The 23,213-nt window shown below is 42.1% G+C and overlaps 1 protein-coding gene and 1 long non-coding RNA gene across 3 annotated transcripts in view; one reads left to right on the forward strand and one right to left on the reverse strand.

Annotated features, from left to right (window-relative positions):
* MIB1 (MIB E3 ubiquitin protein ligase 1) overlaps window positions 1–2,753 on the reverse strand; it is a 137,371-nt gene extending 134,618 nt beyond the window's left edge. Inside the window, exon 1 of the mRNA XM_025429334.3 lies at window positions 2,369–2,753. Coding sequence (XP_025285119.1) covers window positions 2,369–2,597 — 229 coding nt within the window. The 5' untranslated portion in view covers window positions 2,598–2,753. The remainder of the gene's footprint in view (window positions 1–2,368) is intronic.
* Window positions 2,754–3,530: 777 nt separating this feature from the next.
* Window positions 3,531–12,428, forward strand: LOC112647974 (uncharacterized). 2 transcript variants are annotated; one of them, XR_003128623.3, is made up of 4 exons: window positions 3,531–4,071; window positions 7,766–7,863; window positions 10,293–10,328; window positions 10,859–12,428. It is a non-coding gene; the product is annotated as an uncharacterized LOC112647974 (long non-coding RNA). The 2 variants fall into 2 exon arrangements; XR_007412123.1 differs by having other exon boundaries at window positions 3,532–3,774; window positions 10,859–12,427.
* The last annotated feature ends 10,785 nt before the right edge of the window (window positions 12,429–23,213 follow it).

Raw genomic sequence — 23,213 nt, forward strand, 5'->3', positions numbered from 1 at the left:
CATTACTAATCATCATAAAAACACAAATCAAAATCATAGTGAGATATCACCTCACACTTGCTAGAATGGCTACTATCAAAAAGACAAGAAATAACAAGGATTGGCAAGGATGTGGACAAAACCAAGGATGTTTGTTTACTGTTGGTGGGAACATAAATTAGTATAAACCAATATGGAAAGCAGTATGGAGGTTCCTCAAAACATTAAAAACAGAACTCCGGGGCAGCCGGGTGGCTCGGCGGTTTAGTGCCACCTTCAGCCCAGGGCCTGATCCTGGAGACCTGGGATCAAGTCCCACGTTGGGCTCCCTGCATGGAGCCTGCTTCTCCCTCTGCCTGTGTCTCTGCCCCCCTCTCTCTCTCTCTCTCTCTCTCCTCTCTCTCTGTGTGTGTCTCATGAATGAATAAATAAAATCTTTAAAAAAAAGAAAGAAAGAAAGAAAGAAAGAAAGAAAGAAAGAAAGAAAGAAAGAAAGAAAGAAAGAAAGAAAGAAAGAAAGGAAGGAAGGAAGGAGAGAAAAATAGAACTCCCAGAGGATCCAGCAATACTTCTGGGTATCTACCTAAAGAAAACAGTAACCCAAAAAGATTAATGTATCCTCATGTTCACTGCAGCATTATTTACAATAGCCAAGACAAGGAAACAATCTAAAAGTCCAACAACAATGAATGAATAAGGAAAATATGGCACATATATATATAATGGAATATTACTTAGCTATAAAAAAAGAATTAAATCCTGCCATTTGCAACAACATGGACGGATCTAGACAACCCTGTGCCAAGTGAAATAAAACAAAGAGATATACCATATAATCTCAAATATACATGGAATCTGAAAAAAAAGTTCATAGGTACAAATAGCAGATTGGTGGTTGTCAGAGGTGGGAGTAGGTGAAATGGGTGAAGGATGTCAAAAGGTACAAAATTCCAGTTATAAAATAAAGTCATGGGATGTAATGTACAGCATGGTGACTACAATTAATAACACTATCACATATTTGAAAGTTGTTAAAATAGTAAATCTTAAAAGTTCTCGTCACAAAAGGAAAAAAATTTTATTAACTATGTATGATGATGGATGGATACTAACTAGACTTACTGTGATAATTTCGCAATATATACAAACAAATCTTTATCTTGTACACAGAAGACTAATATATGTCGATGATACCTCAGTTTTTTAAAAGGGGCTTATTTATGCATTCAGAAAAGTAACAAATTTTATATTTTAACTACTTTCTACTAAATAGAGTATCGAGGACAAATCTGTTAAAATGTTTTGATTAAAATAATCCAATAAAATAAAGTTAGATCTTTATTTTATGAGCACAAACCTTCTTCCGTTTACCACATTGCATAAAAATTTTAGAGTCCCTGGGATCCCTGGGTGGCGCAGCGGTTTTGGCGCCTGCCTTTGGCCCAGGGCGCGATCCTGGAGACCCGGGATCGAATCCCCACATCGGGCTCCCGGTGCATGGAGCCTGCTTCTCCCTCTGCCTGTGTCTCTGCCTCTCTCTCTCTCTCTCTGTGACTATCATAAAATAAAAATAAATTAAAAAAAAAAATTTTTAGAGTCCGATCCCTGAAAATTTGTGAATCGAGGACCTTGACTCATTGTGCATGAACGGCGAAGTCTCTTATATGACTTTACATACGAGATGGGCTATTAGCGACCAAAAAAAATAAAAAATAAAAAAAAAAAGGCAGGTGTCTACTCCACTTGGAAAAAGTATTTAACACAAGGAAATGGCTCAACAGCTTAGAGAGTGTTTTTCCTTCTGTGGGTAATGAAACAATGTAGACGAAACATCATTCCACAAGGTCCCAATTAACATTCAGCTACCGAACTCCGAGTCGTTCTGTGTTACAGGAGGTAACGCACACCCTTCTACACACACACACACACACACACACACACACACACACGGTATCTCAGCGAATCCGAGCTACAGGAGGCCCCTCGGCAATCGTAACCCGTCAACTAAACACCATATGGCTCGGCAAGCCTCTCTCCAGACAGTGATCACTCGGTGGCTGATTAATTTCAATGGCTTATTAGCCAGGCCTCTCCAGACCCTGTCCCTAGAGGAGGAGGAGGGGACCAGTCTGTTGTCTTCCCGGCGCTTTGTGCCTTCCAGGCTTGCAAGCATCCTGGTGACGGTGCTGCCACCATTTCCCGTGGGGGTGGCGGGGTCTGTTGTCCAAGTTTTCGTCCACCAGGTACTGGACCCAACATCCCTGTGGCTGTCTCCCGCTCTACCGCGGGCTCCCCGCAGGCTGCCCGCCGCCCAGCCGGCCTCGCCCCTCCTCCACAAGCGCGCCGCCCGGGGCGGGGGGGGGGGGGCGGTCAGGGGACCAAGACTTACCCGTGGGCGCGCTGTCCAGGATGCGCAGGTCGTAGGCCCCGGAGCAGCGGTAGTTGGCGGCGGTGCCGTTGTCCCACACCACCACCACCTCCTCGGGGCTCTCGAAGCTCCGCACCGTGCCCACATGGCCTTCGCCGCCGTCCTGCTTCCCCCACTTCCAGTCCGGGCCGCGCACTACCCGCGCCCCGACCCCTTCCACCATCACCCGGTTATTCCGGGAGTTACTCATTGGGGCCCGGGCGGTGGGCTCCGCCGCCGCCGCCGCCGCCGCCGCCGCCGCCGCCGGGGGCCCCGTGAGGGAGTTGGGCCCGGGCCGGCCTCTCGGCGCCGGCGGGAGCGGCAGCGAGCCCCGGGGTGCGTGGGAATAGTTCACGGGGGCGGCGGCGCGGGCCCCGGCAAGCCCGCAGACGCTCTCGAGCCGCCGCCGCCGCCGCCGCGCCCCCCGCTCCGACTGGAGGCCTGACCGCAGCGGCTCCGAGGCGGCGGCGGCGGCGGCGGCGGCGGCGGGCGGGCAGAGGGGAGGGGGCCGTGGGCGGGGACTGCCCCGCTTCCTCCGGGCTCCCCGGCCGGGCTACAGCGACGGCCGCCAGGAAACCACGCTCTCCCCCGGCCGGGAGCGCGGGGAGCGCAGGGGGCCGGGGGAGGCTAGCCCGGGGGGGACGGCGAGGCCGGCGGGGAGCAAGCTTAACTGCCTGCCTTTCTTCTCCCCGAGCCCCTCGCCCCGGGGTGGGCGCCCGAGCGCCGGCGCCGCCGCGTCCTCCCCCGCGGGCAGCGGTGGTACCTCCCGGCGTCCGGCGAGCGCCCGGGCCCACGGGCCCCCTTCTCTCTGCCCCCGCGCACGCCGCCGCGCTCCGCCTCGCCACAGAGTCCCCGCCGGGCGAGAGCGGCTCCACATCCGGATACCGACGCACTCAAGGCTGGAGCGGCACCTTCTCGGACTAGGAGAGGGAGCCGCAGCGACAGCAGGGCGGAAGGGATTTTAGAGAGTCGCGCGACTGGAGAAAGAAAGGAGGCGAAAATCGATCCCTAAGCGTCCCTCCAGGGCCCGACGGGAGTGCGCATGCGCCGCGTCCGGAAAGCGCGGCGGGAGGGGCGGCGACGGCCGGCGGGAGCCTGAGGGGCGGGAGGGGCGGCTCGCCGGGGCCGTGGCCGGACGGAGAGGTGCGGCGCGCCCCATTGGCTGGGAGAAAAGGGGCGGGGCCAGAGCCCGTCCACTGGCCCGGGGGTGGGGCTGGAGGAAGTGTAACCGAGGTTGCGGTTCGACGCCGGCGCGGGGACCCGGCAGCTGGGGTGAGGTCAGGCTCCAAGTTCCAGCGGACCTAGGCGTACGGTGTGGGTCGGGCGTTCCGCGTTCTTCCAGCCTTCTTTGCTAACGGGATCGGAAGTAGGACAGATCACGGCGCAGAGTAAGGGCGACGTGCACTTGTGTGTGTGTAAATTGCGAGCATAGCAAACCCGAGTGGGCGATGAGGGACGTATTTTTAAGCTGATTCGAATGGTACCGAGTGTGAGCAAAGTGCAAAGTCCTTCGAACCCACGGTGGCTCTTACTTCCTGCGGAGTCAGGGTGCTAAGGAGGCTCCAGACACTACAAGCTTCTGAGACAGTTTACATGTATCTTGCCCACTGATAACCACCTCCACCCTCGACGTGATTCAGCCCTTATATGCTAAAGACAATCCTGAAAGGAACATAAGAGGACTGGTAAGAGTGGTTTCTGCCTGCTGTTGTTTATTATTATTATTATTTTATGATAGTCACACACAGAGAGAGAGAGAGGCAGAGACACAGGCAGAGGGAGAAGCAGGCTCCATGCACCGGGAGCCCGACGTGGGATTCGATCCCGGGTCTCCAGGATCGCGCCCTGGGCCAAAGGCAGGCGCCAAACCGCTGCGCCACCCAGGGATCCCCCTGCTGTTGTTTCAATGACATCATGGGGCAGCCCTGGTGGCCCAGCGGTTTAGTGCCTGCCTTTGGCCCAGGGCGTGACCCTGGAGACCCCGGATCGAGTCCTAGGTCGGGCTCCCTGCATGGAGCCTGCTTCTTTCTCTCTCTGCCTCTCTCTCTCTCTCTCTGTGTCTCTCATGAATAAATAAATAAAATCTTTAAATAAAAGATATTATGGTGTGTAGGATTTAAAAACCATTGTTTTTTAGCTGGCATGGAGGCATTCTTAGCATAAACAATTGCTCCTCCTGAGAGTCACTGTAGCAGGAATACTCCAACAGAATCAAATAGCCAAATGGAAAGACAATAATCAAGTGGAAAGAAAGGGGCTGTAAAATGTGACCAACTAATTATTATGTAGTAAAATAAATAAAATATGCTTAATTTTTCATGTAAATAAAAGTGAGGGAAGATACCAATATGGAATCCCAAAGACCAAATAGAGCTAATTTGAGAGACCAATCAAGATTTAAACTATTTGTTCAAAATAGGCCAGCCAAATTTCTGATGTTTCAAAAGATTTTATTTACTTATTCATGATAGAGAGAGAGAGAGGCAGAGACAGGCAGAGGGAGAAGCAGGCTCCATGCAGGGAGCCTGACGTCAAACCCAGGTCTCCAGGGTCACGCCCTGGGCTGAAGGCGGCGCTAAACCGCTGGGCCACCCGGGCTGCCCAAAAGGCTTTTGTTTTTGATAACAAAGATTAGTTATAACAGCTTTGAATTTTATGTGCCCTTAAAATGAAAAGAGATCTTAAGAAATGATCTAGCCTGGTGGTTTTCTTTTCTCCCTAGCCACCCCACAGACCCTCTGTTCTTACCCTGTACATTTGATCAATAAAGGAAGCTAGGTAGTGAGGCAATATAGAAAGGCTAGAGCCTGCCTATAGTCTTTCCTATCTCTTACCTTTGCAGCAGCTGTACAGAAACTCATCAAAACCTCTGGAGTATAAGTGAGCATAAATATGAAACCTCAAATTAGCCCAGTCCTCATATTTGATAAGAAGAAAATGAGGTCAGGATTGATTAAGTAGTAATTTGTCCAGGATTACAAGGAAGTTAAGACATACAGTTTAGACTATAACCTATGTAGTAGTGTATGTATTTCTTTGTATTAAGTGCTCTCTTATCTATCCATCCCCTTATTAAATATCCTGTGACTTAATAACACTATCATGTTGCTATTTGCAACACTAGTGTTGCTAATAACACTATTTCAAGACTACTCAATACATTTTGCCAATGGTCTCTAAATGGTTTTGACTATACATCCTTTCAGTACAAAATTTTTGAACATGTACTTCCAATATATGTACTTATTTGTGCATGAATTATATGTGTACTACCATGTTATAGATATAATAAAATATGCTCAAAAATCAAAATTACAGGCAGACCTCAGGGATATTGCAGGTTGGGTTCCAGACTACCAAATTAAGCAAGTATTGCAATAAAGTGAATCAAATTAATTTTTTGGCTTCCCCGTGCATATAAAAGTTATGTTTACACTATACTGTAGACTATTATATGTGTGATAGCATGACATCTAAAAAGTATATACATACCTTAATTTTAAAAGTACCTAATTGTGGGGGATCCCTGGGTGGCTCAGCGGTTTAGCGCCTGCCTTTGGCCCAGGGCGTGATCCTGGAGACCCGGGATCAAGTCCCACATCGGGCTCCCTGCATGGAACCTGCTTCTCCCTCTGCCTGTGTCTCTGCCTTTCTCTCTCTGTATCTCTCATGAATAAATAAATAAAATATTTTTTAAAAAATAAAAATAAAAGTACCTAATTGCTAAAAAGAAAAATGCTAACCATCATCTGAACTTTCAGGGAGTTGTAATATTGCTGATGGAAGGTCTTGCCTCCACATTGATAGCTGCTGATTGATCAGGGCGGTGGCTGCTAAAGGTTCAGTTGGCTGTGGCAATGTCTCAAGACAACAATGAATTTTTCTGCTCTGTTGACTCTTTTTCACAAACAGTTGCTCTGTAGCATGCAATACTGTTTTGATAGAATTTTACCCACAGTGGAAGTTCTTTCAAAATTAGAGTCAGTCAAAAAAAAAAAAAAAAAAAAAAAGAGTCAGACCTCTCAATGAGCAGTAATATTTTGAAAGGATTTTTTTTTTTTTCTGAGCAATAGTTCTCCACAGTAGCCTTAAAATATTCAGTCAACCATATTGTAAACAGATGTGCTGTCATCCGGGCTTTGTTGTTCCATTTATAGAGCACAGGCAGAGTAGATTGAGCATAATTCTTAACGGCCCTAGGATTTTCAGATGGCAAAGGAGCAGTGGTTTCAACTTAAAGTCACCAGCTACAGTAGCGCCTAACAAGAGATCCAGCCTGCCCTCTGGAGCTTTAAAACCAGGCATTGATTTCTCCTCTCTAGCTCTGAAAGGCCAAGATGGCATCTTCTTCCAATAGAAGGCTATTTAGTCTATATTGAAAATCTGGTATAGCCACCTTCATTAATGATCTTACCAAAATTTTCTGGATCACTTGCTGCTTCACCTTGCACTTTGATGTCATGGACATAGCTTCTTTCCTTAAACCTCGTGAACCAACTTTTGCTAGCTTCAGACGTTTCTCCTGAAGCTTCCTCACCTCTCTCGGCCTTCACGGTATTGTAAAGAGTCATGGTTTTGCTCTTGATTAGGCTTCAGCTTAAGGGAATGTTGTGCTGGTTTTATCTTCTATCCAGACAACTCAGACTTTCTCCATATCAGCAATAAAGCTGTTTCATTTTCTTACCATTTGTGTTTTCGCTGATTTAGCACCTTTAAATTTACTTCAAGAACTTTTCCTTTGCATTCACAACTTGGCTAACTGGTGGAAAAAACCTAGCTTTCAACCTATCTCAGCTTTCAACATGCCTTTTCACTAAGGTAAATCATTTCTAGCTTTTGATTTAAAGTGAGAGATGTGACTCTTCCTTTCACTTGAACACTTAGAGGTCATTGTAGTTATTAATTGGTCTACTTTCAATATTGTTGTGTCTCAAGGAATAGGGAGGCACCTACTAGAAGGAGAGAAATGAAGGAACAGCTGGTCGAACCACACACAACATTTATCAATTAAGTTCACCATCTATGTGGGTATGGTCTGTGTGGTACCATCAAAGGTCACTGATCACAGATCACCATAACAGATCACAGATCACCATAACAAAATAATTTTTAAATATTTGAAATATTGTGAGAGATACCAAATTGTGACATAGAGACATGAAGTGAGCAAATGATGTTGGGAAAAGGGTACCAATGGACCTGCCTAGCACAGGGGTTGCCACAAACCTTCAATTTATTTTAAAAAAAGAAAAGGCAATGTCTGAGGCATAATAAAGCAAAGTGCAATAAAACAAGGTATGCCTGTAAGAGAGTAGAAGATACAAAATATATGGAAAAATTTACATACTTTCCTTAATAGATCATCCTCTGTATCCCCAGATGTTTACATTGGTATTCTCCAAAATAAGCACAAGGCCAAGATGACATCTTCTTCCAATAGAACGCCATGAAAACCACTTTGAAAACCACTGTGTCATGTATGTATTTATCATGTGTAGAATCCAGTTATTTTGTACGTATGTTTGTTTACCCATTTGTTCAGAAACATTTTGGGTCATTGAAAACTAGTAAGTTTTTTATCCTAATCATAAGTGAGATAAAATAAATATATCCTTGCCCCAGAAATAAAGTAGTTTTGTTATTCACTTACTATTCTTACTACTAGGAATGAATTTCTGGATACTTTACAATCTATAAAAATGTGTAATATTTGGAGAAAATATTAGTTTACAGTAACACTATCTGCTACAACAAATAGACCGAAAACTTATAAAGACTCTAATACAATTAAGTTTTATTTTCCATTCATGTAGTAGTTTAACACTTTCCTCCACATAGTAATTCAGAGACTCATGCTCTTGTTCCATGATGCCCCACAGTTATCCATGTGTAGCTGAAGGAAGCAGGGAAGAGCGTAGCTCACTTCCCAAAAGTGTTAGCCCCAAACTGGCATATATTATTCTGTTACATCCCATCATCTAGAACTCAGCCACATCTAATTGAAAGGGAGGAAAAATGTAGCCTAGCTGTGTGCACCCAAGAAGAAAAGTGTATCAGTATCCACTTAGGAAAACATAAATCACTCCATATATTTAAACAAAGGGAATTTAATACGCCAAATTATTTGCAAAAGTGTCAGAAAGGCTGAAGAAGCAAAGACAGATTAATAACTACGTGAAAACACGACCTTCCTCTCCCCTCCCCACCACCCACTGACGGCAAAAGGAGAAAAAGAGGAAATGATGTTACCTAGGACCCATAATTACTGTGTCCTTGAGCTGCTGATGTTAGAACTTCCGCTACGTTACAATAAGCCAAGAGCTGACCCTCACACTGAAGCTGCAGGAGACTAGCTACCCAGTGTCGCCTAGCACTGTCATGACTATTGCCAAAGTCAGAGCTCCATGAGTGCAGGGCATGCTCTACTGCAGCTTTTGGGTTCCTACTCGGGCAAGGCAATTCCAAGAGGCTGCAGGAAGCTCCAAGAGAATCAGGAAACAAAAAACCGGCTTCTCCTCTTATCAGTTGATCTCTCACTAGTTTCCTACAAGTAACAGGAATATTCTACCTTTTTAGATACTCAGTACCGTTCTCACTGTTCTGCCACACTTAAACTTCATATAACAAAGAACTCATACATCTGCATAGGAGAATGCAACTATGCCACTTAAAACGAAGGTGACTTCACCTTCTCTCCCCCCCCAAAAGAAAAGTCACAAGGTCCTATTCATTACCATATACATATCTGGAATATATTAATTCCACTTCTGGTTCAGCCATAATCCCTCCTGGATGCCCTATAACCTATATTCAAGTTAACAACCACCAGCAAATTGACAGATGTTTTGCTAGACCAGGAAAAAAGAGAAAAATTAAACAATCACCAACACTCAGTACACAAAATAGTAGGAGAAAGGGAAAGGAGGAGTGATTTTACACGTAACATTATACATTTTATACATAACATTATACACATACACAAAATGGATTTTATACATAACAAGTTTTACATGTTGTATTATGTTCTCAAAGGATATGCTGAAGTCCTAACTCCTGACATGTGTGAATTTGACCTCTTGAAAAAGAGTCTTTGTAGATGTAATCAAGTTAAGATTAGGTCATACAGAAAGAGAATGGGCCCTAAATCCAGTGACTGGTGTCCTTAGAAGAGAGAAGGAGATTTGGATGGACAGACACAAAGAGAAGGCCATGTGATAAGGCCAAGATTGGACTGATGCCCTCTAAGACAAGAACGCCAAAGATTGCCAGCAAACACCAGAACAGGAAAGAAGCAAGGAAGAATTCTTTGTCAACACCTTGATTCCTGAATCTATTGATTCTGACTGTGGGAATACCATATATTGGTCACCTGTTCAAAGCACATATCTTGGTTGATATCCCATGGTCAGGCATTTAGTTTCAGTCACAATTCAAAAGCAAACAGGAGCTATTTCTCAAAAGGAAAATATTTATTGACAGAAGAGAGTATAATTTTGCTCTAAAATACTAGTTTTGCACTGGGATTCTACTATCAGCATTTGAAAGGATCCATATAGTATCTCCACATGTCACTGATATTAACAACATTGGCTGTCCTGGGTTACATGACCCATATGGCAAAGAAAATTGCCCTGCAGCCTAGGCCTACTGTAGAATATTTTCATGCTTTGGAACCTACTCAAAACTTGTTTATGGGAAAGAGCATATATAATTGTGATATATCTTGCCTATAAAATCCAAAAAGTCCCAAGTGTTTTATTTCTTAGCAGCTAATAGTGCAGTTTGCAGCAATTTGCCTCTTATATTAGAAAGGATATCCTGATATGCTCCTTAATACTGGACTCCTGGCAACTTCACCAAAGTGATAAGACCAAAATTTTCTTTTCTTTTTCTTTTTTTTTTTTAGACCAAAATTTTCTTGAAGAATATCTCCCATCCACTGGTATGTATGGGTCTTATACTATATCTAGGGTTCTTGACACTTCTAGACCACCAAGTCAAATCAATATAATGCCTTAACTGTAATGGATCCTCAGTAACCTAGATTACAGCCCTGAGGAAAGACTGAAAGCAATGTTTGTGTGGCTACTTGTCAGGTGTTACAGAGAAAAAAATGACTTGCCAGATCAACAGCTGCAAAAGCTGGAGCTGCATATGGATATGCTTGCTCCATTAAAGAGGCAACATATAAAAAAATAAAAACAAAAATAAAGAAGACACATCTAAGACAGCTATAATTTAGTCACTATCTGATTAAGTTTACAATAACACACAAGAGCCATCTTCCTTTACAAGCTTAAATAGCAGGTTAAATGGGGAACTGATTAGGAATCTTATTTGCATTTTTCAACTCAGATGGTGGCTCCAATCTCTGCAATCCCTCCAGGAAAGTTTTTGGTTTATTGTTGTGGTAAGAAAAGGCAATTACAGAATTTTCATTAGAACTTTCTACTATTATGTTTCACTCCATAGATCAGGAGCCAATATGCATATTCTTCCAGTTGCCAGGAATGTCTATTCCAGCTATGCATTCAGAAATCATACAATGCGGGCAGCCCTGGTGGCTCCTGGTTTAGCGCCGCCTTCAGCCCAGGGTTGTGGTCCTGGAGACCGGGGATCCAGTCCCACATTGGGCTCCTTGTTTGGAGCCTGCTTCTCCCCCTACCTGTGTCTCTGCCTCTCTCTATCTATCTCTCATGAATAAATAAATAATCTTAAAAAAAAAAAAAAGAAATCATACAATGCAATGTACTAGAGCCCAAATTGGATTAACCATGTGACCTTCATGACCACTACTCTGACCAATGGATTTTAATGGCTTGAGTGCGGGTAGGGATTAGCATACTCATCCCAACTCATACTCAACTTATATGAGTCTTCTATATTAGCTAGGAATTTCTAAAAGGGAAATTTCCCTCATGCTCCTTAACTCTGTAAAATGGCAGCTGGTTCCTTTTGTGGAGGAAAAAAGGGGAAGGAAGAGTTAGAGGATAAAGTTTTGGCTGTGTCACAGGGTCCATTCTCATGAAGACTCACCTCCTCTTCATTCAAGGTTCATTTTTTAAATATATCCTAACATGCATAGTTTTGAGAAGTGCCAAGAGTTGGTGTTGGAGGAGTCACAGCAAACACATCTGTGGCCAAAATTGTCAGAAATGCAAGCATTATTAGGGCTCATAATTTTAGACCTGTGTTACAGGCTGGTTCTCGAAGACACTCTGCGCAAGAAGTAGGGACAGTATAGCCCCCATGCCCCTGGCCTGTCAGGATCTGTCTCGGAGCTATGACAAACTTGCATCATTCCTACCAATTTATACCAGCACTCCAGATCCCAAACAACAAATAACACTTTTTTCTTGTCCTCCCAAACTAGATTTGCCAACAGTAAGAACTTGAGAAATGCAACAAAATTTCTGTGAAAGATTTGTTTTGTTTTGTCTTGTTTTTTCCAATGAAGACTTTATAGGACAATTTTTCCCTACCTGTTGGCATGTGATCAGACACTCAACATATAAATTTCAGTATTCCACATGTTACTATGAACCTTTGAGTACTCTCAGGCATTCCTTCACAGAAAAGATATGAACTGGCAGAGTCCAATTAGAATTCCTAGTGCCAAACTGTATAAACTTTCTCTCAGTTATAACTTCTCTACTTCCAAGATATATCACACATTACAACATTTCACTGGAGTGTTCTATCAAGAAGATGAAAAAGTTCTAGAGACGGATGATGGCTGCATACCAATCTAAACGCAGGCCACTGAACTGCAAACTTAAAAGCACTAAAAAGATGAATTTAGGAGCACCTGGGTTGCTCAGTGGTTAAGCATCTGTCTGCCCTTGGCTCAGGTGGTGATCCTGGAGTCCTGGGATCGGGTCCCACATCGGGCTCCCCATGGGGAGCCTGCTTCTCCCTCTGCCTGTGTCTCTGCCTTTCTCTCTGTCCCTCGTGAATAAATAAATAAAATCTTTTTTTAAAAGATAAATTTAATGTTATGTTTGCCACAATTAAAAACCAAGAATTACCATATAATCCAGCAATTCCACTCCTATATATAAACCCAAAGGAACTGTGGAGGGACGGCGGGGAGTTGGGCAAGATGGATGAAGGGGAGTGGGAGATACAGGCTTCCAGTTACAGAATGAATAAGTCATGGGAAGAAAAGACACAGCTATAAGGAAAAAAATCAATGATATTTTCATAGCAATGTACAGGGACAGATGACAGCTACACTTGTGGTGAGCACAGCACAAAATATAAACTTGTCAAATCACTATGTTGTATACCTAAAACTCATGTAACATTGTGTGTCAACTATGCTCAAGTAAAAAAAGAAAGAAATTGAAAGTAGGTACTCAAACAGACATTTGTATAACAGTGTTCATTGCAGTATTATTCACAACAGCCAAAAGGTAGAAACAACACATGTGTTCATTAATAGATGAATGGATAAACAAAATGTGGTATATACAGACAATGGAATATTATTTTGCCTTAAAAAGAAGTGAATTTCTGATGCTACAACATGGATGAAACTTGGCGGCATTGTAAGTGAAATATGCCAGACAGAAAAGGATAAATATTGTATAGTTCCATTTGTATTAGGTACCAATGCTAGTCAAATTCAGAGATAGCTAGTAGAGTAGAGATTACCATGGGGGTTGATGGAAGGGCAATGAGGAGTTATTTATTGCTCAACGATTACAGAATTTCTATTTGAGGTAATAATAAAAGTTTTGAAATAAAAGCAGCAATGGTTACACAATACTGAATGTGATTAATATCACTGAATTCTACACTTAAAAATGGTTAAATTAACAAATTTTGTTATATGCATTCTATCACGTGATACATATAACAAAATACCGCATATATTTGCTACAGAAATATATGTTTATTTGTAGATTTTTAAAAATGTATAATCTGGGGCCCCTGGATGGCTCAATTAAGTCTCTGCCTTTGGCTCAGGTCATGCATGATCTCAGGTTCCTGGGAACCAGCCCTGCATCAGGCTCTCTGCTCAGCAGGGAGTCTGTTTCTCCCTCTCCCTCTGCCCCTCCCCCTGTTCATGCTTTCTCTATCTTTATCAAATAAATAAAATCTTTAAAATATATATATAATCTAATATACTAAAAACCATTTAATTGTGCACTTTTTTTGAAGGAGGGAGGGGCAGAGGAAGAACGAGAATCTGAAGCAGGCTCTATGCTCAGCAGCATAAAGCTTGACAGAGGACTGGATCCCACAACCCAACCCCAAGATCATGGCCAGAGCCAAAACCAAGAGTCTGATGCTTAACTGACTGAGCCACCCAGATGATCTTGAATTGCACACTTTAAAGAGATTGCATAGTATATAAATTATATCTCAGTAAAGCTGTTTTTAAAAACAAGACAGAGAAAAAAAAACAAGACAGAGATTGGCTAAATGAATAAAAAATAAGTTAAAAAATCCAACTGTATGCTGTCTATAAGAGATTCACTTTAGCATCAAAGACACAAATAGGTTGAAAGTGAAAGAATGGAAAAATATATTCCATGTGGATTAGTTCCCTATGACAAATTACCACAAACTAAGTAGCTGAAAACAAAAGAAATGTATCCTCTTGTGGTTCTAGAGACCAGAAGTCCAAAATAAAGGAGTTGGCCAGGTTAGCTTTTTCTGAAAGTTGAGGAGAAATCCACACCATGCCTCTCTCCTAGCTTCTGGTTGCTGCTGGCATTCTGTAGCTTATAGATACATTACTCCAATGCCCTCTGGCATCTTCACATGGCCTTCTTCTGTGGGTGTCTCTCAAATATCCCTTTCCTTTCTCTAATAAGGATGCCTGTCGTTAGATTTAAGGCCCAACCTAAGACCAAGATGATCTCAAGAACCATTCACTTAATTGCATCTGCATCGAAGATCATATCTCCAGATAAGTAGAAGTCAAGACTTAGACATATCTTTTTGCAGTCCATATTCAGCCTAGTTATAACATGCAAATAGTAATCAAAGGAGAGCTAGGGCAGCTAGACTACAAACAGACCAAAAAACCTTTAAGTAAAAAAATCATTACAAAAGACAAGCAAAGACCTATATTGATAAGAGGGTCAATCCATCAAGAACGTCCAACAATTATAAACATATACCCACTTACCGACAAAGCTCCAAAATATATGAGGCAAAAACCGGCAGAATTGAGGAACAGACAGTTCTACAACAACAGTTGAAGACTTCACTGTACCATTTCAGTAATAAGAGAAAGAAATTCAATATGGAAATAGAAAATTCAAACAACACTATAAGCCAATTAGACTTAATAGACATATGTGGAACATCACACCCAACCGCAACAAAATACATTCTTCTCAACTGAACATGGAAACTTCTCCGAGAAAGGCCATAAGCTAGTCCACAAAGCAAGTCTCGATGAATTTTAAAAGACTGAAACCTACAAAGTATCTTATCTGGCCACAATGAAATGAAGCTAGAAATCAATAACAGAAGGAAATTTGGAAAACTCACAAATATGTGGAAACAAACAAACAAACAAAACACCTTTTTTTTGAGAGAGAGGAAGAGAGAGTTTGTACACAGGAACATGAACTGGGGAGGGAAACGCAGAGGGCAGGAGAGAATCCCAAGCAGGCTCCTCTCCCAGCTCAGAGCCTGATATGGGGCTCAATCTCACGACCCTGAGATCATGACCTGAGTCAAAATCAAGAGTCAGACACTTAACCAACTAAACCACCCCGGCACCCCAAAGCAACACATTCTTTTTTTATATATATAAATTTATTTTTTATTGGTGTTCAATTTGCCAACATATAGAACAACACCCAGTGCTCATCCCATCAAGTGCCCACCTCAGTGCCCATCACCCAGTCACCCCCAACCCCCGCCCACCTCCCCTTCCACCACCCCTAGTTCGTTTCCCAGAGTTAGGAGTCTTTCATGTTCCGTCTCCCTTTCTGATATTTCCCACTTAATTTTTCTCCTTTCCCCTTTATTCCCTTTCACTATTTTTTATATTCCCCAAATGAATGAGACCATATAATGTTTGTCCTTCCCCGATTGACTTATTTCACTCAGCATAATATCCTCCAGTTCCATCCACGTTGAAGCAAATGGTGGGTATTTGTCGTTTCTAATGGCTGAGTAATATTCCATTCCAAAGCAACACACTCTTAAGAAGCCTGTGGGTCAAAGAAGAAATCAAAAGAGAGACGGGAAATTAATTTAAAATGAATGAAAACACATAACATACCCAAACTCATGGAATAGAGAGAAAGCAGTGCTCAGAGAGAAATTGATAGCTGAAAATGCTTACATTAAGAAGAAGAAAGAGAGGCACCTGGGTGGCTTACTAGTTGAGCATCTGCCTTTGGCTCAGGTGGCAGGATCCAATCCCACATGAGGCTCCCCACAGGGGGCCTGCTTCTCCCTCTGCCTATGTCTCTGCCTCTCTCTCTGTGTCTCTCAAGAATAAAAAAATGAAATCTTAAAAAAAAAGGGGGATCTCAAATCAATAACCTTACCTAATAACTTAAGGAACTAGAAAAAGAAAAGCAAGTTAACCCCAAAGAAGCAGCAGGAAGATAATAATAAAGATTAGAGCACAAATAAAATAGAGAAGAGAAAAACAATGGAATTAATGAAATCAAAAGATGATTCTTTGGAAACAACGACATGGAAAAATTTTTAGCTAGACTGACTAAAAAACAGAAGCTTCAGAAAACTAAAATCAGATTAAAAGTAGGATGATTACTATGGATCTTACAGAAATAAAAAGGACTATAACAGAATACTGTGAACAATTGTAAACAAATAAATTAGATAATCTAAATGAAATAGACAAGCTTTTTTTTTTTTTTTTTTTTTTTTTTTAAGATTTCATTTATTTATTTGAGAGAGAGCAAGAGAGCACCAGTAGGGGGAGGGAGAGTTGAAGGGGGGTGGGCAGCAGCGCTGAGGGTGTGTGCAGAGGGAATGCTGTGCAGGGAGCCTGACTTGTGGCTCAATTCCAAGACTCCTGGATCATGACCTGAGCAAAGGCAGACGCTTAACCAACTGAGCCACCCAGGTATCCCAAAATAGACAAACTTCTAGAAAAACATATAATACCAAAACTGACTCAAGAACAAACAGAAAAATTGAACAGACCTATAACAAGAGGTTGAGTCATTAATCAAAACCTTCCCCCTATGGGGATCCCTGGGTGGCTCAGCGGTTTACCGCCTGCCTTCGGCCCAGGGCGTAATGCTGGAGTCCCAGGATCCAGTCCCGCATGAGTCTCCCTGTGTGGAGCCTGCTTCTCCCTCTGCCTGTGTCTCTGCCTCTCTCTCTATCATGAATAAATAAATAAAATCTTAAAAAAAAAAAAAAAACCCAAAAGCAAAACCTTCCCCCTAAAAAAGCCTATGACCATTGGCCTTCACTGGTGAATTCTACTAGACATTTAAAGAATTAATACCAAAAAAAAAAAAAAAAAAAGAATTAATACCAATGCTTCTCAAACTCCTCCAAAACATAAAAGTGAAGAAAGCACTCCTAACTCACTCTAATGACACCAGTACTACCCTGATACCAAAGCCAGATAAAGCTACCACAAATGGAAACTAGAAACAACTCCTTATATATATAGATGGAAAAAATCCTCAACAAAATGCAAGCACACCTAACCCAACAGCACAGAAAGAGGATTATACACCACAGCGGATTAGGATTTATTCTAGAATGCAAGGGTGCTTCAGCATATGAAAAGTAATCAAGGTACTATACCACTTATCAGAATAAAGGGAAAAAAACAGATGATCATCTCATTTGATACAGAAAAAGTATTTGAAAATATGTAACACCTTTTCATGATGAAAACCTTGAACTAACTAGGAGCAAGAAGGAATTTCCTCAACATAATAATGGGCATTGATGAAAAACCCACAGCTAACATACTCAACAGCTATGGCTACAGTCTCATCTGAGGTTCAGGATCCTCTTCCAAGTTCCCATGGTTATTCGGAGAATTCATTTCATGGCAGCTGTAGAACCCATGGAGGCTTACTTCTTAAAGGCCAACAGAAGAGTCTCTGACTTCTATGTCAGCTTCACCTGAGGGGCACCTGGGTGGCTCAGTCAGCTGAGCATCCATGTCATGATCCCAGGGTTCTGGGATCGAGCCCTGCATCGGGCTCCTTGCTTGGAGGGTAGCCTACTTCTCCCTCGCCTGCTCCCCCTGCTTGTGTTCTCTTTCACTCTGTCAAATGAATAAAATCTAAAAAAAAAAAAAAAAAAAAGCTTCACCTGGTTAGATCAGGCCCACCCAGGAAATTTCTCTATGGGTTAACTCAGTCTACTGCTTGGGGCTTCTTAAATTACATCTTCAAAATCACTTCACCTTTGCTATATAATGTAGCATAATCACAGAAATGATATCCAATCATATTGATATGTCTCACCCACACTCAAGAGTGGGGGATTATCTAAGGGTGTGTACACCAGTGGGAGAAATCTTGAGAGGACATCATAGAATGCTGCCTACCATAGGTTGTGACCTTTGATGATGTAGAAAAGGGCATTGTCTCATCCCCCTAATCTCCGCTTCAAGGACCATAGCCCATCAGTCACACAAGTGTGCATATACAGGTAAATTTGGAAGGTATGCAACTAAGAATTTACTAATCTATTTTCCTTTTTATGTGGTTGCTGTTACTTAAATAAGTTGGCTTAAGAACTAATTTTAGCACATTTCTTCCAGTTCTTTCACATGACCACTCCTTACTTATCTACTATGGGTACATTTACTTGTAAATGAGCTATTTGAGAATTAACAAGGGAGAGTGTTTTCAGAGATGTCAAGGCAGCCAAAAATATTTCTCTTTCCAACTACATATGATCAGAAAGCTGCATCTCTGCATGAAGGAGAATTCTATTAAAAGTTCTGTTCAGGGATGCCTGGGTGGTTCAGTGATTGAGCGTCTGCCTTGGGCTCAGGTCGTGATCCTGGGGTCCTGGGATCGAGTCCCGAATTGGGCTCCCCATGGGGAACCTGCTTCTCTCTCTGCCTGTGTCTCTGCCTCTCTCTGTGCCTCTCATGAGTAAATAAATTAAAAATAAATAAAGTTCCATTCAGATAATTTTGACCTCAACATTTCAATTGGAACCCATATGAGTCTTTCTTTCTTTCTCTCTCTCCCTCTCTCTCTCTCTTTCTTCCCGTCATTCTATCTTACACAAAATTTGTCTTTGGTTTCCCTCTGGGGAGGGAGGAAGAGGAAGTGGAAGCATCAACTTTATGTTCCTCCAGTTGGGTTAGTCTGTAAATTAATCCTCTCCACAGTAAGGCATTCCCAAATGACTTCAGTTACCTTGGAGGAAGCAGGTTAATTTATCTCCCTATTATGGCTACTACTTGGCTACCATAGCCTGAATCTAATAAACACAGATTAAGCTTGAGAGGGAAGCTTTAAGCAGATTTTTACTCAAGATTCCAGTGATAAGGGGCACATGGGTGGCTCAGTCAGTTGGGCATCTGCCTTCAGCTCACGTCAGGATCCCCGAGTCTAGGGATTGAGCCTCGCACCAGCTCCCTGCTCTGTAGGGAGTACAGATTGGGACTGGGGTTTGGGGACAACAAACTTATCTGCCTCCTTGATCATTTCTGAAGCCTCCCAAGAATTCAACTTCTTTTTCTTCCCTAGGCCTCCATCGGGAGCCCCCCATGAACATTCCTCCTAACATGACTTTTTGCCAGTAACTAGAGCCCTTTTACTTAAATTTCTTTTTTCATCCTGAAGTCTCTGGCCTCAGTTCCCAGAATATAGTCTCTTCCCCACAAAATTCAATCAGTTGGAAATCAGGTTGCTAGTGCTAAAGTTGGGCTTCGTAGTGTTAGGGATTCTTAGTGCTAAAGATAGAGCTACAGTTAGTGTAGTGATAAGTATTAGAACTGATGAGTTGGGGTCACAGTGGTTTATTAATAAATAATCTGGTGACATCTACAATTTTTATAACAATTCATGTAGAACTATAATATTTCTTCTTTTTTAAAAATTTTATTTATTTATTCATGAGACACACAGAGAGAAAGAGAGGCAGAGACACAGGCAGAGGGAGAAGCAGGCTCCATGCAGGGAGCCCGATGTGGGACTTGATCCTGGGTCTCCAGGATCAGGCCCTGGGCCGAAGGCTGCACTAAACCGCTGAGCCACCCAGGCTGCCCATAATATTTCTTTTTAAAAAAGATTTTTTTGGGGATCCCTGGATGGCGCAGCGGTTTGGCGCCTGCCTTTGGCCCAGGGCGCAATCCTGGAGACCCGGGATCGAATCCCACATCAGGCTCCCGGTGCATGGAGCCTGCTTCTCCCTCTGCCTGTGCCTCTGCTTCTCTCTCTCTGTGTGTGACTATCATAAATAAATAAAAATTTTAAAAAATTTTTTAAAAAAAGATTTTTGGGGGGCACCCGGGTGGCTCAGTAGCTGAGCATCTGCCTTTGGCTAAGGGCATGAGTCCCACATTGGGCTCCCCACAGGGAGAATGCTTCTCCCTCTGCCTATGTGTCTGCCTCTCTTGCTGTGTCTCTCATGAATAAATAAATAAAATCTTAAAAAAATAAAAGATTTTAATTAATTAATTTTAAAGAGAGAGAGATGAAAATTGAGGGGAAAAGCAGAAGAAGGACAAGCAGACTCCACTCTGAGAGTGGAGCCCAATGCAGAGCTTGATCCCATGACCTGAAATCATGACCTAAGCCAAAATCAAGAGTCAGACCTCTAACCAAGTGAGCCACTCAGATGCCCCAGAGCTATGATATTTCTTTTAATTGAATGTAACCTAAAATTTTTGTTTCGTTAAATGTATGCCTTGTGATTTTCAGTTCTGGCATTCTCTGTAAGTATAAACCATTCTGTCCTCTGCCTGATTCCTGTTGCTGATTTGCCATAGAATTGAGGAGATTAAGTGTATAAGGTGTTTCCTGTTATAGGTAGAATTTTGCTTTATCCAAAAATTAAAGAAAAACCACCCAGAAACATTACTAATTAAGAAGTTTAATTCCTCCTAAAAGCCCTCAGGGAGGGCTTAAAAAAAGGTCATCTTTTTTTCTGAACTCATCTTTAGCTTAATGTAAATACAGAAGCATAAATACAAAAACAACTATAGATATAGATACAGATACAGTTATAAATATATGTACACATGGGTTAGTATACATAGCTATATTACCTAACTCAGTCAGCTGAGAGGGCCTAGACACAATGATACCTCAGTAGCAATGACCACACCAGTGCCCAGTGGGCACCAAGTGCCCATATCTTGGTTTCTAAATGTCATTCCTCTGTAAAAGAAACCAGGGCATATTCCACCCAATTTGTGAAGACCTGTTCCTATTTAAAACTTGTTTTCCATCACATCTTAGAATGCTTGGCCTTTCCTACTTTTAGCTATATCTTTTCACATGATTTATTCCTTTACAATTAATTTTGTATGTTTTTAAATGACATTTTTGCTGTTTAAAAAGTAATAAATGTTCATTGTAACAATTAATTAAAGAGAAGTATAAAGAAAAGTGTTAAAAATCTTAGAGTATTTCTTAATTTTGAATATTGATTGAAAGAATTGAAATTGGAGCACCTGGGTGGCTCAGTCACTTAAGCATCTGACTCTTGGTTTTGGCTCAGGTCGTGATCTCAGGTTTGTGAAAATAGCACAGAGTTCTCCCTCTCCCACCTCCTCTGCCCCTCCTCCAGCTCATTCTCTCTCCCTCTTGCTCTTGCTTTAAAATAAATAAATAAAATCTTTAAAAAAAGAAAGAAAGCTGAAAACTTTAATTTATTTAAAACATTCCTTCAATAAATATGATTGTCCCTTGAACAACATGGGTTTGAACTGCACAGGTCCACTTACATGAGGATTTTTTTCTTTTCTTTTTAAGATTTTTTATTCATTTATTTCTCAGAGAGAGCATAAGCAGGGGGAGCAGAGCCAGAGGGAGAGGGAGAAGCAGGCCACCCGCTGAGCAAGAAGCGGGATGCAGGGCTCCAGCCTAGGGCCTTGGGATCACAACCTAAGCCAAAGGCAGAAACTTAACTGACTGAGCCATCCAGGCGCCCTATGAGATTTTTCTTTATAAATATGGTATGGTACTATAGATGGGTTTCTCTTCCTTATGATTTTCTTAAGAACATTTTCTTTTCTCTAGCTTACTTTATTATGAGAATATAGTATATAATACATATAACATACAAAATATGTATTAATTGTTTATGTTATCAGTAAGGCTTTCCATTAATAGTAGTCTGTTAAGTGTCTGAAGAGTCAAAAGTTATACACAGTTTTGACTGTGCGGGGGTTAGTGCCTCTAACCCCCTGTGTTGTTTAAGGCTCAAATGTACATTTGTAGGCAAAAATGAACCGCTGATATTTATTAATATCTGAATGCTTTTGTGGGACTTTTTCATCTTCTCTATTAGTTTTCTATTGCTACATAACAAATCACCATAAATTTAGCAGTTTTAAACAGCCCCATGGATCAGGTCTCCACGCACGACTTAACTGGGGCTCTGCTCCAGATCTCACAAGACTGTAGTCAAGATGTTGGGCAGGCTGTGTTTTCATCTGGAGGCTTGACTGAGGAAGAATCTGCTTCCAAGCTTCTTCAGGGTGTCGACAGAATTCATTTCCTTGCACTTGTGGGACTAAAGACCTGACCTTTCAGCTGTCATCAGCTAGAGGCTCCCCCACAAGTCCTGGAGGTCACCACTAGTTCCCTGTTATGTGGTCCTCTCCATCAGCAGTTCATATGGCTATTTGCTTCCTCAAGGTGGCAGGAGAGCCTTTTAGCTCCTGTCTGCTAAGCTAGAGTCACATAATATAATGTAATCACAGAAGTGGTGACATCTCATCACTTTTACTATATTCTGTTGGTTAGAAGCAAGTCACTGGTCCTCTCTGCACTCAGGGAGAAGGAATTATACACAGGCATAGACACCAGCAGAAGAAGTTATTAGGGGTCATGTTAGGATCTGAGCTCTCGTTTCTTCATCTAAATTGGGATAGGTCTTTTTTTTTTTTTTTTTTTTTTTACAAAAAAAATTTAATGTACAAAAGTTATCTGACAGTTGTTTCTTTTTTTTTAATTGGTGTTGAATTTGCCAACATATAGAATAACACCCAGTGCTCATCTCATCAAGTGCCCCCCTCAGTGCCCGTCACCCAGTCACCCCCACCCCCTGCCCATCTCCCTTTCTACCACCCCTTGTTCGTTTCCCCTTGTTCTCTCATGTTCTGTCTCCCTTTCTGGTATTTCTAAATTGGGATAGGTCTTAAAGAAGTTTGTGAATGTTCTAAAAGAAAAGAAAGTTCAGTCTCTACCATCTTATTTTATAGTCAGGGAATTGAAGCTCCAAAAGAATAAATGGTTTGCCTTAGTGGATGAATTCAGAGTTGTTTACTCCCTGGTTAGATGCTTCCTACACATTGTGATGCTCAGGAAGTATTTTACGGTATTACTGTAAACTTAAGCAAAATAAAATATATATGTATTTACCTGGTAGGCAGAGCAGAAGGTGCGTGCAGGCATTATAAAGAATGTTGCTGGGCAGCCCAGGTGGCTCAGTGGCTTAGCGCCTGCCTTCTGCCCAGGGCATGATCCTGGACACCTGGGATCAAGTCCCATGTTGGGCTCCCTGCATGGAGCCTGCTTCTCCCTCTGCCTGTGTCTCTACCTCTCTCTGTTTCTCATGAATAAATCAATAAAATCTTTAAAAAAAAAAAAAAAGAATGCTGCATGTAAATTGTCAAGTATGGCAACCAGCATGTATATTTGTGTTTTCTGGGTGTGCTCGG

Source organism: Canis lupus, chromosome 7 (genome assembly GCF_003254725.2).
Source record: "Canis lupus dingo isolate Sandy chromosome 7, ASM325472v2, whole genome shotgun sequence".
In the NCBI taxonomy this organism is placed as follows: Eukaryota; Metazoa; Chordata; class Mammalia; order Carnivora; family Canidae; genus Canis; species Canis lupus.